General features: G+C 42.8%; 1 protein-coding gene across 9 annotated transcripts in view; it reads left to right on the forward strand.

Annotated features, from left to right (window-relative positions):
- The window catches only part of COL26A1 (collagen type XXVI alpha 1 chain), a 317,198-nt gene that overhangs the window by 296,233 nt on the left and 5,604 nt on the right, over positions 1–15,361 (forward strand). For 7 of the 9 annotated variants that reach the window (XM_019493387.2, XM_019493386.2, XM_019493385.2 and 4 more), the window contains 4 exons: positions 234–296; positions 4,225–4,269; positions 8,613–8,657; positions 10,709–10,793. In XM_019493387.2, coding sequence (XP_019348932.1) covers positions 234–296; positions 4,225–4,269; positions 8,613–8,657; positions 10,709–10,793 — 238 coding nt within the window. Of the gene's footprint in view, positions 1–233; positions 297–4,224; positions 4,270–8,612; positions 8,658–10,708; positions 10,794–14,354; positions 14,994–15,361 lie in introns of those variants that run through there. The other 2 variants (XM_019493390.2, XM_019493389.2) reach the window with 2 other exon arrangements.

A 15,361-nucleotide genomic window follows, 5' to 3' on the forward strand; every position in this document is an offset into this window, starting at 1 on the left:
ATGACCCCACCTTCCCCTTGGAAAGTTATTTTACACTCATGCCAAAAATAGTTTGGTGTGTAAAATGTTTGGTAGTGTAAGTGACTACACCAGCAGGGGATCTAGCTCAGCACCATTAACAGTTAAAGGTGGCTATCCAAGACTTTCAGTCATCATTCATCAGTGAAGTTACCTATAAAATGAATAATGGAAAATAATTCCTCCTTGTTCTGAATCTCTTCTCTGTTTTATAGGGGGTGCCAGGCCCTCCTGGACAGCCTGGGCCTAAAGGTTCCAAAGGAGACAGAGGAGAGAGAGTAAGTTAAAATATTATCATATCATAAACTCTGTGATAAATATTCTCAACAAGTTCTGGACTAACTCCTCAGGCAGTGCATATCCACTTCAGTGAAGCTACAGTCATCTTGGTTTAGGTGCATAAAAGTTTTGAATATTCTGTAAGAATTGTGACAAGAGGCAGTGGCACAAGGAGTGGGGTATGTTACTGACTCAGTTTGACTCACCCCAGAAAAATTCAGCATAGCAAACACCAGCTGTTAGGAATAGATTTTTACATTCAAGAAAACAAAACCTCTAATAGCTCTTGGGCACCTGACTTTCCAGTGGAGTTTCCCATGTTAGATGGCAAATAGAAAAAAAAACTTGTCCAAGGGCACATCTATACATGTGCTTTACTGCTCGGTTGACTAATTAACTCCGCAGTAAAGTGTCACAGTCTACATGTGCACCCATATTAGGGTACAGTAAACTCATTAATTCTGCTGTAGGATAGTAGTGTTTGAGACAAGTACTGTCTCACAGTGGAGTAATTATGTGTGCTCAAACACACATGTAGACTGTGACCAGGGCTGACTGGGGCACAAGGGTGCTATAGTGCAGGAGCTGCTTGCAACCTAGCTCTGCACTGTAGCACCCTTATGCCCCAGTCAGCCCGTCTGCTGCCCAATGCTGCCACCTGAAGCCTGGGACTGACCCACAGGCCGCCTGCCAGCCTGAGGCTGCTCTGCCCTGGCTTGAATTGATGCGGTCCTGGGAAGCAACTGACTCCAGTGCAAGCTGCCCCAGAGTTTATGCAGGCACATCAGTAGCAAACACATGTAGATGTGTCCAGATAGATCCAGATTTGTTCTGCACATAAGCCATTGCTCAGGATCAGATAACATTCTTAAAATATTTGTATTTAAAATGAACATGTACCTCTTGATGTTTTTGCCAAGGACTTGGAAATACAACAGGATGGGCTATTTTAGAATTATTTCCAAGCTAGTAAAATCTAGAAAGTACAGAGAAAAAAATCCAACCCGATGAGAGAACATATTCTCATCTGGTTCCCCAGCCTATTGTCCTAACAGACTGTGGAAGTTCAGACTAGAATGTGAACTTCTGGATGCTTCTGCTAACCCAAACCTCCAAAAATCCTCAGGATTGCCTTGCACTAATGGTACCAATTGATGATCTATGGAATTCCTTATATGAGGAGACATGGGATGAAACCTTTGGAGAGCTGCACTTGAGCTGTCATGTACAGGTGGCTCTTGCTGAGAGGATCTTGCCAATAAAGTGATTTGTAATATATAACTGGGACAGAAGAATGGAATATTTTACAGTAAGTTCTAGAAAGAAAGAACAGCTTCAAAAAGAGTTTTTGCTCAATCGAAATGGTGTGCAGGGAGAATGGAAGCAGGTAGGCCACAGTCTTCCTCAGTGCTGTGAAAATGAATCCCTTTCTTTAAGAAGACTTTTTATCTGTATTATGGATTTAGGTTGATATGGAGCTCGTCACCAGTGAATAAGCAGATGAAGCTGACTTTTTCCCTCTGCACTCCCTATTAATGCATCTCTCTCCCATCCTACCGTGTCAGGCTAGGCCCCTCTCTCGGTCTGTTATCTGGTACCATGTAAACCAGTACAGCTTGTTCCGTGGTTAGGTTATTGGCAATTAAACCGGCTCCCTTACCTGGCCTAGCCTGGGTGAGGAGGGTGTGTGGACACCCTGCAGGACCAAAAACAAGATCTGTCAAAGGGCAGATGAGCTCCCTGTGAGCCAGTGGCCATCCATACCTGGAGAGGAGATGGGTGCCACCAGGTCACTCTGCCAGAAGAATCAGCAATGATGCAAAGCAACTCAGTTAATCTGGGAGGGTTGTTACAGTATCTAAGGTTCCCCAATGATGACAGCGGCCTCAGGACTGACTTGACTTGACTCCCATCTTTGCCTTCTGACCACTTTTTCAAGCTAAGAGACAGAGTGATTGTCTGAGAGGCCTTTGAAAGATAAATTCCAAATGCAGTTTGATTAACTCTGGATGAACTTGGAGTCTGCACAGGAGTATAGCTAGGGACAGGATTAACCTGAATGTCCCCAGATTGTACACCAACTCGGTAGCCACCCAGAAACTTGATCATATAAAGCTCTTTTCCACTGCCCAGGAAGACGCTGTTGTCTGAAATAACGTGATCATGGTAGAGAGACAGAGACAAGGGCTCTGTTTAAAGGATGTTGAAAGAGTCTGAAAGAGCATTCCTCCTCGAATATAGAGAGACCACTTGCATCCCTCTGCGAGAGCGAACCCATTTGTAATGGTGATCAGTTTTTATGTAATTAATGCCAGCTGCTCCATGGCCAATCCAGTATTGACTTGTTTACTATAACAGTGCACACTACTATCTAATTCTAATATTATAAAAGCCTAAGCCTGTCTCTGTCTGTCCGTAATGCTTTACTCATGCTCCATCCCCACCCCGCCCGCCCTACCCCTGTCATTCTGGATGGGCAGTTGGCTAGTATAACAGATAAAAGTATGATAGAGACATGACAGAAACAGACTAAGTGGTTGCTAATACATTTCATCTCTAGTTACTGGATGAGTCTTATTTCTGTTGGATGTTTGTTTCATGTCAGTGAAGGTCTTTTTAAATTTAAAAATAGAGTTCTCTACTGTAACAAACTATTGAACTTTCCATCCAGGGGATTGATAAAAGCTCTTCTGTAACTGCTCTTGACAGTATTCTTGAAGGCTTAATTCTATGATTAACTGTGTGCTAAGAATATCACCCATTACGGTTAGACTAAACATGTGATGGAAATTACACTTTTGTTGCAATTGAAAAGTTTTGTGGGATCATGACATTTTAGTAAAACTTTCAGTTAGAAAAAGCCTAAATGCATTGTTTTGACTTTCTGGTCTTGTTTCAGTGAAATGAAACAAAAACATTTTGATATTGTTATGATATATTACTTTTTTTCTTTAATATTACATATAGTTCAACATTTCAATGTGAGCAAAAGCCTCCTGGATCAAAATTTTTCAGATTTCCTATTTAATAGATGTTTTAATATTTCAGTTTTTCCATCAGAATGAAAACTCATTGAAATGTCAAAACTTCCCACACAGCAACAATGTGTATCTTTCTGACTAGCTCTGCTTCTGCATGAATGGGATAGTAAACATTTATAGAGTATACCGGCAGAAGAAAATATGATGTTTATGGAGGATGGCAGGTACAACCCATTTGATCACCTGCATTAGGCTCTAAATTTTGAATTTCTGGATGTTAGGCATGCTTTTCGTAGTGAGAAACAGAAAGAACATATGCTTGGTTAAGGATATGTTAAGCCCTTGTCTACTAAAATCGGAGCTGCTTATGACATTAGCCACTAGGGGGAACTGCATGTTTCATATTTGGATTTGATGGATGTAAATTTAAGGTTAGCATCATATAGACAAAGTTCATGGATTATGCAGTTAATGACAGCCACAGCAAAGGAAAAGTGAGAGAGATCCATGTTTTCTATGTAAGTGTAAAGAAAACCTTGATGTACAAACTGCCCCTTAGCTAGATGAATTGCTGTTTTCTTATGCTTGTCTACAGGCCTGATTCGCTCAGTGAAGGATCCAAGAAACTCCCATAGAAGTCCATAGTAATTGTTTCTTCCATTGGGGATAATTGAGCCATATTCAGATGTTACCTTTTCTTCAGAATCTAGTTTGACAGCAAAGGTCACTACGTTCTGAATATAACTTTAATGCAGTATTCTCTTCTTTTTTAAAGAAATATATTACCTTAGCCCTTTATGTGGAACGAGTAAAGAAGCAATTTGGAATGGTCTTATCATGATCATAAAGTTCTAGTGAAACCATTTTAATTGGTCTGGTAAAATTACATTTTATTCTTGTCAAAAGGAAAAGTATCTCATAATGACACTTACTTTATTTCCAACAGGGACAAGCAGGTCTGACTGGAGAGAGGGGCATTAAGGGATTTCCTGTAAGTGTTGTATGTGGGTATGTGCAAGAGAGGCAGACAGAAGGTTTGGGGGTGGAAAAAGGGGGAGTATATAGTACATCCAGTCTCTTAAATAGTGAATAGCTATTAGGCAAGACGTTCTGCTGGGGCTCTGATCCAACATCCAGGTCAGAAATCTCCCTCTCAGAAAAGCCACACAAACAAAAGCCTCACCTTTTTATTGTGTTGTGTAAATGAAAGGCTGCATTTCAGTGCTATACTTCATATCCAAGTACATGATAAGAAATGTCTGATATAATATAAAAGCTACACTGGAAGGAGGGTTGATGATCTAATAAACCTTCTCAGTCTCTCTATGCTGGTTCTAGGAGAGGGTATAGCAGTCCAGCAAAGAGAGAGGCTGTACCCAGCCATGGATTTTTTCCCCCTGAGAAACTAGTAGCAGAAGATAAAAACAAAAGATAGTGTAAATGAAACACTGCATTTCAGAAGATAGATCTGACATATCGCCTCCCTTTTGCTGTAAAGTCTGTTCTTGTTGTTTGTAGTATGGTAGTCTCCAGGAAAGTCACTCAAAGAGCAGCACCCAAAGTACACGACACAAATATAGAGTTTGTAGTTCTACCTTCCTGGTTTCTGCTAACTTACACCCTGGTGCAGGGTACCAAGGGACACAGAGTCCACTGGATAAGAAGGGACGTGGCAAGGTACATAACATTTTCCTGGTTTCCCAGAAGAGGCCACAGGTGGGGAGCACTGATTGGAGAGGGGATGAGGAGGCAGCAGAGAAAGTTAGAGAGAGGTGATAGGGAGGGAGCAGCACAATGTCAGTACAGCTGGGGGAAAATGCCAATTCTGTAGACCCCTATTGCCATCCTCTCCTAACAGGTCTATGTGGACAGAAATAGAGTTTCCTTCCAAGCTAGAATTCCTATTTGACCTCAACAATAAGTCTCTTATTAAAAAACATAAGAACTTCCATTTACTGGGTCAGATACAGGTCCATATTTCTCTGTATCCTGTGTTACAGTGGCAGGGACTAATCATAGAAATCAAAGAGAAGTAGGTCTAGAAAGGACCTCCAGAGGTCATCAACACCCCTGCCCCTAGGTTCATCCCTATCCAAACCATCCTATACAATGCATAATTGTCCACACAGTCCTATACAGTCAGTACCAATCTAACCATGGGTAAAATTCCTTCCTTCCTAGATACCGAAAGGGAGAGTGAGCAGCGTCTGACCAGGGTTTCCCCCCTGTTCCTCCCCCACGTGCAGCTTCTAGCATTAGCTTTTATGTCTCTAGTAAAGTTTCTCCTCAGATTCTTTCTTTTTCTTGTCTTAGTACGGTTTTACATTTGCTTTGCCAGAGTTTGTGCTTTTTTATTTTCCTCGTTAGAATTTGACTTCCATCTTTGGAAAGACGACTTTCCTCTACTTATTGCCTCTGCAACTTTACCACTGAATCATGCTGGTTTTTTGGGGGGGGGAGGGTTCGTTCTGCTTCCTTTTTTTTTTTATTTGCAGTGTGCATTTGCTCTGTGCCTCCAATATGATGTTCTTAAGCAGTCCCTGCACTGCTTGCAAGTTCTTCACCTCCTTAGGGGCCTTTTTAAACTTCTGTCTAACTAGCTTCCTCATTTTGGTATAGTTTCCTTTTTAAAAATCAAAAGTTACCGTGGTAGATTTTCTTCTTGTCATCTTTCCTACATGGAGGTCAAACCCAATTGCATTGTGGTCACTACTGCAGAATGGTCCAGTAACAATTACCCTTTGCATCAAATCCTGTGCACTGCTTAGGACTAGGTTAAGAATGGTCTTTCTTCTTGTAGGTTCCAGGGCTAATTGCTCCTGAAAGCAGTCTTTTATAATGTCAAGAAGTTTGAAGAAGTAACCTTGATGCAAGAGGATACCATGATATCTGCTGGAGGATAGGTCCTATGTAAAGAATTGTTCCCCTGCTTCCTAGCTTGATGCCCTCATACCCTGAGACTGTCACTCCTCCTAGCTGCCTGTGGGCTGCTACAGGGAGGTGGGATTACTCAATGTAAGCCTGCTTTATGACCCCCTCTGCCTTCCTCTGCTGCTCCAATTCAGCCACCCTGTAAAGGCCAGGAGCTCCTTGCCAGATGCACAGATAATAAATCTGCCCCAAGACACTTGGTGCAATAAACTGGGTGATCCCTACCCTGCTGCTGGACTTCTACCTGCATTCCTTGTATTTCATTGTGTCTGCTCTGGTCTTCTCTATGGACTAGGAAACTTGAATAAATAGGCTGGCCTTCTACTTACCTACGACTGTCCTGATCAATGCCTAAACATATTTAAAATTTAAAAACTAAGCTCTAAAGCCAAAGAAAAAAGATACAATGATGATTAATAACAATAATAACAATAATAGCAGTAACTATCATAATATTTTTTGAAATTAATAGCAACCAAATTAAGGGCAACTCCCCCTGACAATGCCACTCTGAAGTCCCACACAAACTCCCCTGTTTGCTGGCTTTTCTATTGGGTTGTTGGGGTTTCTGGCTGCCTTGGCTGTTCTACTTCGGCAAGTCCCACCTCCTTGCTCACCTTTGATCGGCTGCTGGGCTCTGCAACCAAGAGCTCCTCCCTGCTCAGCATAAATGTCTACCAAAATAGAGCCTGGCTCACCCAGCCCAGCCAGGCACCCCACCACCAGACACAGACCCTCTGCTCAGGTTTTACCCAAGTCTCCCCCATGCAAACTCCCCTGTTTGCTGGCCTGTTCACTGTGAATACTGGCTTCCTTGGCCAGAGTTTGGGTATGAATAAGCAACTAAAAAAATCTTCTAGAGCTTCTCTGAACACTTCAATCCTCCATGGTTTGCAGTACTGGGCAGGACATCTTTTAAGAATGGGGTTTCTCCCACTCTTTCTGGGATTACCTGCTTCTAGTCAGGTCAAGGATCTCTTTTGAATATCCTCTCCCAGGGTACATCAGGGCCAAAATGAAAAAGTGCTGGAGTCAGAGGTAGAAGGAAAGTGAATTGGACAAGTTGCGTTCAGGTGCTTGGGACAGAAGTGGCAGGAGAGCTCTCGTTTGACCTGCGAATGGTTCTTTATCTTGTTGATTCATCTGTCTACCTCACCATAGCTGGCCCCTCCCCTCTTGTTTTTCCCATCTGGCTCATTCACAGTCCTATTGAAACTGTCTCTGTGATGCCCAGTATGAGCCAAGGACTATTCCCAGCTACCTTATTCAGCAGTTCCTGGTCCTGTTCCTTGCTCTTTATTTTACTTATGGTTTAATCTCTCTGTGCCATCTTCTGCTTGGGAAATGCAAACACTTTCTGATGAGCTGAGTGAGCAGCAAGGGAACATCAGAACAAATTGCACAATTAAGAAGTTTTTCTTCACTAAAATGCATCTTGTACGGAGGTTGAGGGTGATGTGGCTAATGAATGGGAGTCCTGAATAGCAGATATGGATTATTATTAGACTCAGACAGCATATCTGACAAGCGTGCACATGCAGGGAAGCATTTCCCATGGCCAAATAGCAGTGGCATGTATTTGCATGGCTGCTATTTGTCCCAAGCATGCCCCTGTATGCATGCTCGAGCATGCAGTAAAGTGACCTGGGTGGAGTAGGGGAAACTGGGACCATCACGTGTGCTGTCCCCAGCAGCCTTACTTGGGGGCCTTCTGGGACAGCAGTGGTGTTGAGCCAGCTGCTCGGAGCCTGGCCAGCAGCCAGAACCTGACTTCGGCTGGCCAGGCTCCCTTTCTGGCAGTGCACACTGCTACCACGTGTGCTGTGCTGCTGCTTTTTTTTTTTTTTTTGGACACCAGGATCTCCAAGTGTCAGAAAAAATCACTGAGCTGCTAATTTGCAGTGCGGCAAATGGGTGCACATGGGCCGTGTGCAGTTTGTGGTACCTCAAACTGCTTTGAGGTGCCGCAAACGGCATATGCACTGCACATGTATCAGGATGCACCCAGAATGTGTTTGTTTAGGGATGTTTGTATTTCAGTATTTTCCTGTAAAATGTTGCTCACTGAACGAGTCTCAGGAGGTGCATATGGTTTTGGTCAAGGTCCCAGAACACAATAGTCATTCAGCATTTTGTTACAGTGCAAACATTGTTTAGATCAGGTCACTCTGGAATAAGTCTGGCAGGGGTATATACACAGGTCATGTTGGACTTGCTTCAGCTTACACCAGGCCTGTAAGGCCTGTATTTAGCTCTTACTCTAAAACCTTCAGATACTGCAACATTAAATAGTCAGGACTTCATTTTATTCTGCTGATGGTGCATTGTTTGGAGGGAAAGATTTATATTTTGACTTATTCTTCCCTCATTCACAAGGAACTGTGTTTATCTGTCTCCTCTTAGGGCGAACCAGGAAAGAAAGGTGAAGAAGGAGACAAAGGAGCTGATGTAAGAGAACATTTCATTTAATTTTTTATCACTGAAAATCCCACTCCCTTGGGAGCCAGGTTTTATCCTTGTTCTGTATTCTGGGGGAGAGACTGCTCCAAAATTACAAGGGTAGAAAATTAAGCTGGGATGCAAATACCTGAGCACTGGGATGTTCAAACTCTAGGCAAATCTTTTCGTGGCTTGATCTAGGTACCTTAACAGCATTTGATACTCGTGGCTGCTTGTTTTAATAAAATGCTGCCTTGTGAGAGAGGGAAGCATTATCCCCATTTTAAAGGTGGCAAGCTGAGGCATGGGATGATTAAGTAGCATACCCCAGGTCACGCAGGAAGGCAGCAGATGAGCTGGAAATCCTAAGTCAAAGCCTGAACCCTTTCAGCCTAAAAAGCCTGCATGCTGAATCTACGCAACCCCTTCTTTGATGCATTATGTACCCTTACCAGTGTTGGCCCTGGGTTTAGACCCAGATGCCTTGTCCCAGAGGGGGCTAGAGGGGGAGGGGGGAAGATGACCGTGACCCACCCTCCCACCTTCAGACCTATCACAACCTTTCCATTCAATAATAGGCAAAGTTATGGAAACACAGTGATAACAGAAAAGAAACAATACAAGTAATCAAGCAATTCTATATATCTACCAATTCTAGGGCTGTCATCAGAGTCAAGAAACGTCTGGCCAGGATGCAGGCTTCACTTTAAGGTTCTCTCTTAGGTGTCAAATGTCACCATGTCTGCAGCCTGGAGGTGGGATGCCAAGGCCCACCCTCCCCACCCCTGTGAGGTGGATGAGACAGGCTAGTGGTGTGCCCTCTGTCTGTGGTGGCCTTGGGGACCCCTCCCAGGGGATAAGGACAGGAACAGGAATGGGGCCCCCTCTCAGGGACACTTATAAGGAGGAGGATGGGGAAGAGGAGGGATGCTTTGCTGCTCCAGAGTCCTTCTTTTGTATTCTCCTTCCCTCCTGATGACTCCCCATCCATGGCTGTCACTGACTGGTCTCTGTGTTCATCACACTGCCCATGTTCTGTTCCATCAGCATATTCCAAGCCTATCACATGCACACATACTAATTTGGTCTTTCTGAGCCTTCTCCTAGTTTGGTCTATTCCCCCAAAATCGGAAAACTCTGGCCCCCACTCTGGGGATTTGTGAGCTGTTGCCACCTTATCTCATGTTATGGAACAGTGTGGTACATGCCCCCACTTTCCCAGGCTGTGGGTGTATCCATTGGCCTTGTTGTGTTAGACTGCCTGTCTGCTTCTGAAGGCTCTGAAAACTCTGTATGAGACCTCTGCATGCACGCGCCAATTCCCAAAAAGCAAACCTTTAAATACCATTTTTAAGCCATGAGCCAGGGCCCAATTTTGTTTGTAATCTTAAAAGGTGTGCTCCTACTTTCCTCCTCATCACTTGCGTTTACCACTGAGTATTCAAGAGTAAGACATTTTGGACTCCACCAAGAAAGTGCCAAAAATTCTCTCCCCACTGGAGGGAGCTGCTATAGATAATTTGATAAAACATGGCAGAAAAGGGTCCTGGCAGATTCTTTTGGTTTCATGGTTCAGTGTCAGTGAAGGGAAATTCAGGCAAAGCCCCAAGCGATGCTCAGATCAAATGACAGATCTGTTTCATGAATAAAAATATTTGCTATTTAAATAGCGCAAAAGACTATGGAAAATGGGCACAAAGTGCATTGCACTAGTCCAAAACTTACAATTTGATGGGATTCAATTTGCATTGGCACACTAAGGAAGTAGAAGCCAAGTTAAAATTTTGGATATGAATCAAAACTTCTCCAGTACTGCTGGGATGCTAGGATGTGGGTTTATAATCAAATATCTTTGCCTCATGTTTCTTTCCAGTTTTTTATAGAGATGTCTCTCTTGTCATCACAGACTTGCAACCTTTTTATGTTTTAATAAAAAGAAAATTGCAGGGTCTATGTTAGCAGTGTGAAATCTAGAAGCCTGGAGGGCTACATTATGAACATCAGTATATAACAAGCTGATTCCATAAGTACATGCTAACATTTTGTACGTTGTCTTGCAGGGAGAAGGAGTTCAACAACTTCGAGAAGCCCTGAAGATTTTAGCTGAAAGGGTGTTAATTCTAGAGCACATGATAGGAATTCATGGTAAGAGCTGTGAATTATTGGAGTTAAATTTTGCTTTCTCTGAAGAAGCAAGATGTTCTGAGCTCTGAGATAGGTGACAAGTATGTGCCTGCATGCTCCAGACCTACCTTTTTAATCTGATCTCTCAGTGAGCTACAGGCTTCTAGGGCTGACTGCCACCAGTCAGCAGATGTTTAGGCCAGGACTTTCAATATTGCACTTCTGACCTTAGACTTCTGTATTTATAATTAGGTGACTAAAGTGGCCAGTTTTCACAGGAGCTGAACATCTGCAACTCCCATTTGCTGCCAGAGAGTTATTTTAGCTTATACCAATGCTTAAAATGTCCCAAAGACATTTGTAGTGCAGACAGTTCTGTGTGGTTGACTTGTCAGTGACAGATCAAGCTGTGCTGCATTTTACTTCATGCAACATCTACAAATTTAGCAAACTTGTCAGAGTCTTGTGGGCCACGTCCTCAGGTGCTGTAAATAACCAGCAACAGTCCACTGCCTTTGATGGGTCTATTATAGGTTGCACAGCTGAGGACTTGGCCTTTTATAGCATTTGTGGCCAAATATTAGTGCATAAGGAGAGCAATCTGTACAGGTCCCATGATTACAGTGTAAAAAATAGTGAATTTGGGGACCTTTAAGGAGATTCTTAACATTTCAACTTTAAACAGAGTGCTTAGTTTTTCAATTGGAACCAATTCCCTCACCATCACTGATACAGTCCTTTCACCCCTTCACCAGAGAGGGGGTTTCTGGTGGGTTCAGATCAGGCTTCTCCTTTTCTTTTTTGGAGCCTGGGAAGTTATTGAGCCAGTGTATTAACAGATGCAGGAACTTGCTATGTCTCTTTCTACCTTTCAGAAACTGCAATAGGACAAAATGTTTTAGACCTGTTCATAATTCTACTTTGTTCACCACATGCCTGTGAGAAACCAGTTCGGACTTTGGCAGCCACCCAAATGCTTCTCAACCAGCACTGCCCCTTATGCAGTGAATTGCTTTCAACCTGTTTCCTGGACTCGCCCTCACTGAGGCATTAGGCAGTTAGCAGCAGTTCTTACCTGTTGCTTTCTGGCAGAATCTACAACCATTGAGGCACTGAACATCTGGCCTTTGGATTCTGTCTCAATAATCTAAAGGGAGCTGGTAGGTCTTGGGCAGCCTCCACTCCTCCATACTCTTGCCTAGCCATACATGTTGAAAGTCGTGGGGTGATGGTCACAGGACTCTATACAAGTGGATTCATCAGGCACCTGACTAGACCTCTTAGGCATACACCATGATGCAGAGGATCAATGGTCGTCTACTACACCACACAACCACACCCCAGTTCTCCCCCACATCTCTCCACAAGATCCATTTCTCCCTAGGATGGTTTTGGGAAGCAGGCTAACCAAATATCAGTAGGATTCATTGACCACTGTCTAATGCCAATGTAAACACATGGGTTAAAATTTTACAAGCATCTAAGACCCATTTCAAGAGTGACAGGGCTGAGCAGCATAAGTTGCTTATGCACATTTGAAATTTTAACCCATTAATTACTGTGGTCCTTGTCCTGTACTCCCTATTAGTTTTGATTGTTATATACTCCTAGATCAGAAGAATCTCAAGGCAGGAGCTCGTTTTGGCTATGGACTGACATTACACATAAACTGGTTTAAGTGATCAGAAACTGGTTTAAACCTGTAGCACAACAGATGTTCAGTGCACATAAACCAGTTTGAAAATGGCTGAAACTGGTTTGAGATAAACGTGGTTGAATGCAGTATTAGACTTAGCTGATTTGTGTCAAACCAGTTTATGCAATGTCTGTCCCTGACCCCTTGCTGGTTTAAGTTAAATCAGACTTCCCCACATCCCAGCATGCTCTCTGGGCTGGGCGGGTCTCTCTGCTCCACAACAAGGCCGCCCCTCCCCTCAGTTCAGGACTGGCCATTCCCCCTTCAGCTCAGCACTATGGAAGGGAAGGGAGGGCTGCTCTAGTGCCCCCTGGCTTCTAGCCTGAGCCACTGCAGGCATGTCCCTGCATGTTTGGGGTGCCTGTATGGTTACAAACTGGTTTACCCTAGCCAGGTTAGACTAACCTGCAAAGATTGAATCAGTTCAGTCTCAGGCTTTTTGAATGTCTGTCTCTAGCCCTGGTCTACCCTGCTGAGCCCAGCTGGGAAAGAAAAAAGGTGGTGTGTGACAGTCCTTGGAGACAGGGGATTTGCAAATTATTTGTATGAAGGTTGGAGCATGAACACTTGACAACCTCATACAGATAGCAAAGCTCATGAGCTGCATACATCTGCTCCAGAGAAACACAGTATGTTCTGTAAAGACACTTGGAAATCTGAAGGTCCAAGTACATTATAGAGAATCTTACTCTACAGTACTTTTTATCTTTTGGGGCCATTTATACTATGGTAAAGTACTACTAAGCGACCATGGCAGCCTTTTAATACCATTTAAATTATGGGAAAAAAGTGGGCACACCTTGTTTAGTGAGTTGATTCCATTATTTTGGCTTATGACTAGTTGAGTTAGGTTACAATTTTTTAAAATAAATACAGTTCTCTTTGCACAATCCATAGTGTAACCATAGTTACACTGGTATAACTGTGTTTTCTGTTACTATTCCCTATTAATATTATCGTTCCTGTATCGAAAGGGGAATAGTTATGTTGGTATAAGCACATTTATACCAGTGTTGTTGCATACACAGACAAGCAGAAGGGCAATAGTTAACTGCTGGTTAAAGCAACAAACACATTTGTGTTTAAACATCACCTTAATATATACTCCCTTTTTTCTTACCCTGCTACTAGTGTTTTTTTGCTCTTGTGCTATAAAGAAAGAATAGAAATATTAGTATCTTATAACCCTAAAATAGTATTGAACTGCCTAAACTGCAGCTCAACCTTTACAAACATACACCTGAAAGAGTGTTATGTGACAAAATCAATCCAGAGTCAACTGCAAGCTAAACTGCTCTCAAGCCAACCCAGCAAGAAAGGCCTTTCTAAATAGGCTTTGCAACATGCCCTGAGAATAAGCCAATACTGGAAATACAGGGCTTTATTGACTAAAAAAAGAGCAACTTGAACTGTGCCCAGATCAGGATACTGTGCAGAATTTGCAACTCATGTAGAAATGCAAAGCTTTCTCTTAAAGACAAAAAGATTGAGCAAGAGTGCTTAGTTTAAGTTTCCTTAATAATTATTTTACTTATAAGCAAGTTGCATTATAAACCATTCTTGCCCTGGCTTTCACACTAAAGAGTGTATTGAATTCTTAAGAACAGCTTAGGCTCAAAACCGGTCTTTCATTAAGCCCGAAGTCTGAAGAAACAGGAAGTACAATGCAGCCCTGTTTGCATGCAGCAGTTGTTATACTAAATGGAATTTGTTGGTAGCTGGTTCTCAAAGTGAGAAGGCATCACCTCAATTTTAAAAATCACCAGATCCCAAGGATCTGACCCTGCTCTAAGTGTAGTTGTGCCATAGACTTCAGTACAGCCAGAGCGTGCCCTGCTGAGAAGGCCCACACTGAAATGCCAATCACATGCTTTCATTTTTCACAGACATCCCTGCGGCTTTGGAAACTAAAACCACCCAAGCAACAAAGCAAAATATACTGACAAACCAAACTCCTCTCTAACAGGATGGAAACTTGAGATAATCAGAGGATTAGCAAGCTCCCAAGAGCAGCCCAGCAGGACACAGGAAAACCCAGTCAGTCATTTGGCAATGACTTTTCCAGCTAAAGCAACAAAAATCCCTTTGTACCAGGACACTTGCTTGTGACAGAAGTGTTGTATCTTGTGAGCAAATAACCGATGGACATCTGGCTAGTGAAGCTGGACCGTTGGCAGAGAAATGAACAAGTGTCCATCTCTGAAGGCAAACGAAGAGAAACTGGGGCATTCAAAATGAAGAAGCTGCATTAGGGTTTTCAACATCTGTTGCTGAACACTGGAAAAATGCTGTTGCCACTGCCAAAAGTAAAATTAGCTTTGTAGGGCAGGGGAGTTAAAAAAAAAAAAAAAAGTGCAAGCCGACGTCTGAAGTGCTGGGTGACCAACCTGCTGGGATTTAATCTCATTGCTATAATACATGAACTACATGACCTTGGCTGAGCCACTTAGCTACTCAGTGCTTCATTTCCTCTCATCTGTACAGTGGGTGATATTTATTAAACCCTCCATAATGTGGAATCTCAATGTTTGCTCAATGTCTGCTTATGTGACACTTTGCCCTTTTATAACTGCCATCTTCCAAGGACCACAAAACATTCCTAAGTATTAATCACCAAACATTGGTTATGTCTGTTATTATAGTGCTTGCAGACCAAGAGTGAACAAATAAGCACTGGATAGACACAGCTTAGCTCACAGACCCTGCCCCAAAGAATTTACAAATTGAACTAAACAAGATATACAATGTAAAGGCGTCGGGACAATATAATGGCAGCCAACTTTTATGTGTGTTGTTCAGTGGTGGGTTAATTAAGACAATATAAGTGGAAAGAAAAGGGGGAGAAGAAGAAACATTAAAGGGAAATGGGTGAAAGGCACAGAGAGAGGAGGAA

The sequence above is a fragment of the Alligator mississippiensis genome, chromosome 14, assembly GCF_030867095.1.
Source record: "Alligator mississippiensis isolate rAllMis1 chromosome 14, rAllMis1, whole genome shotgun sequence".
In the NCBI taxonomy this organism is placed as follows: domain Eukaryota; kingdom Metazoa; phylum Chordata; order Crocodylia; family Alligatoridae; genus Alligator; species Alligator mississippiensis.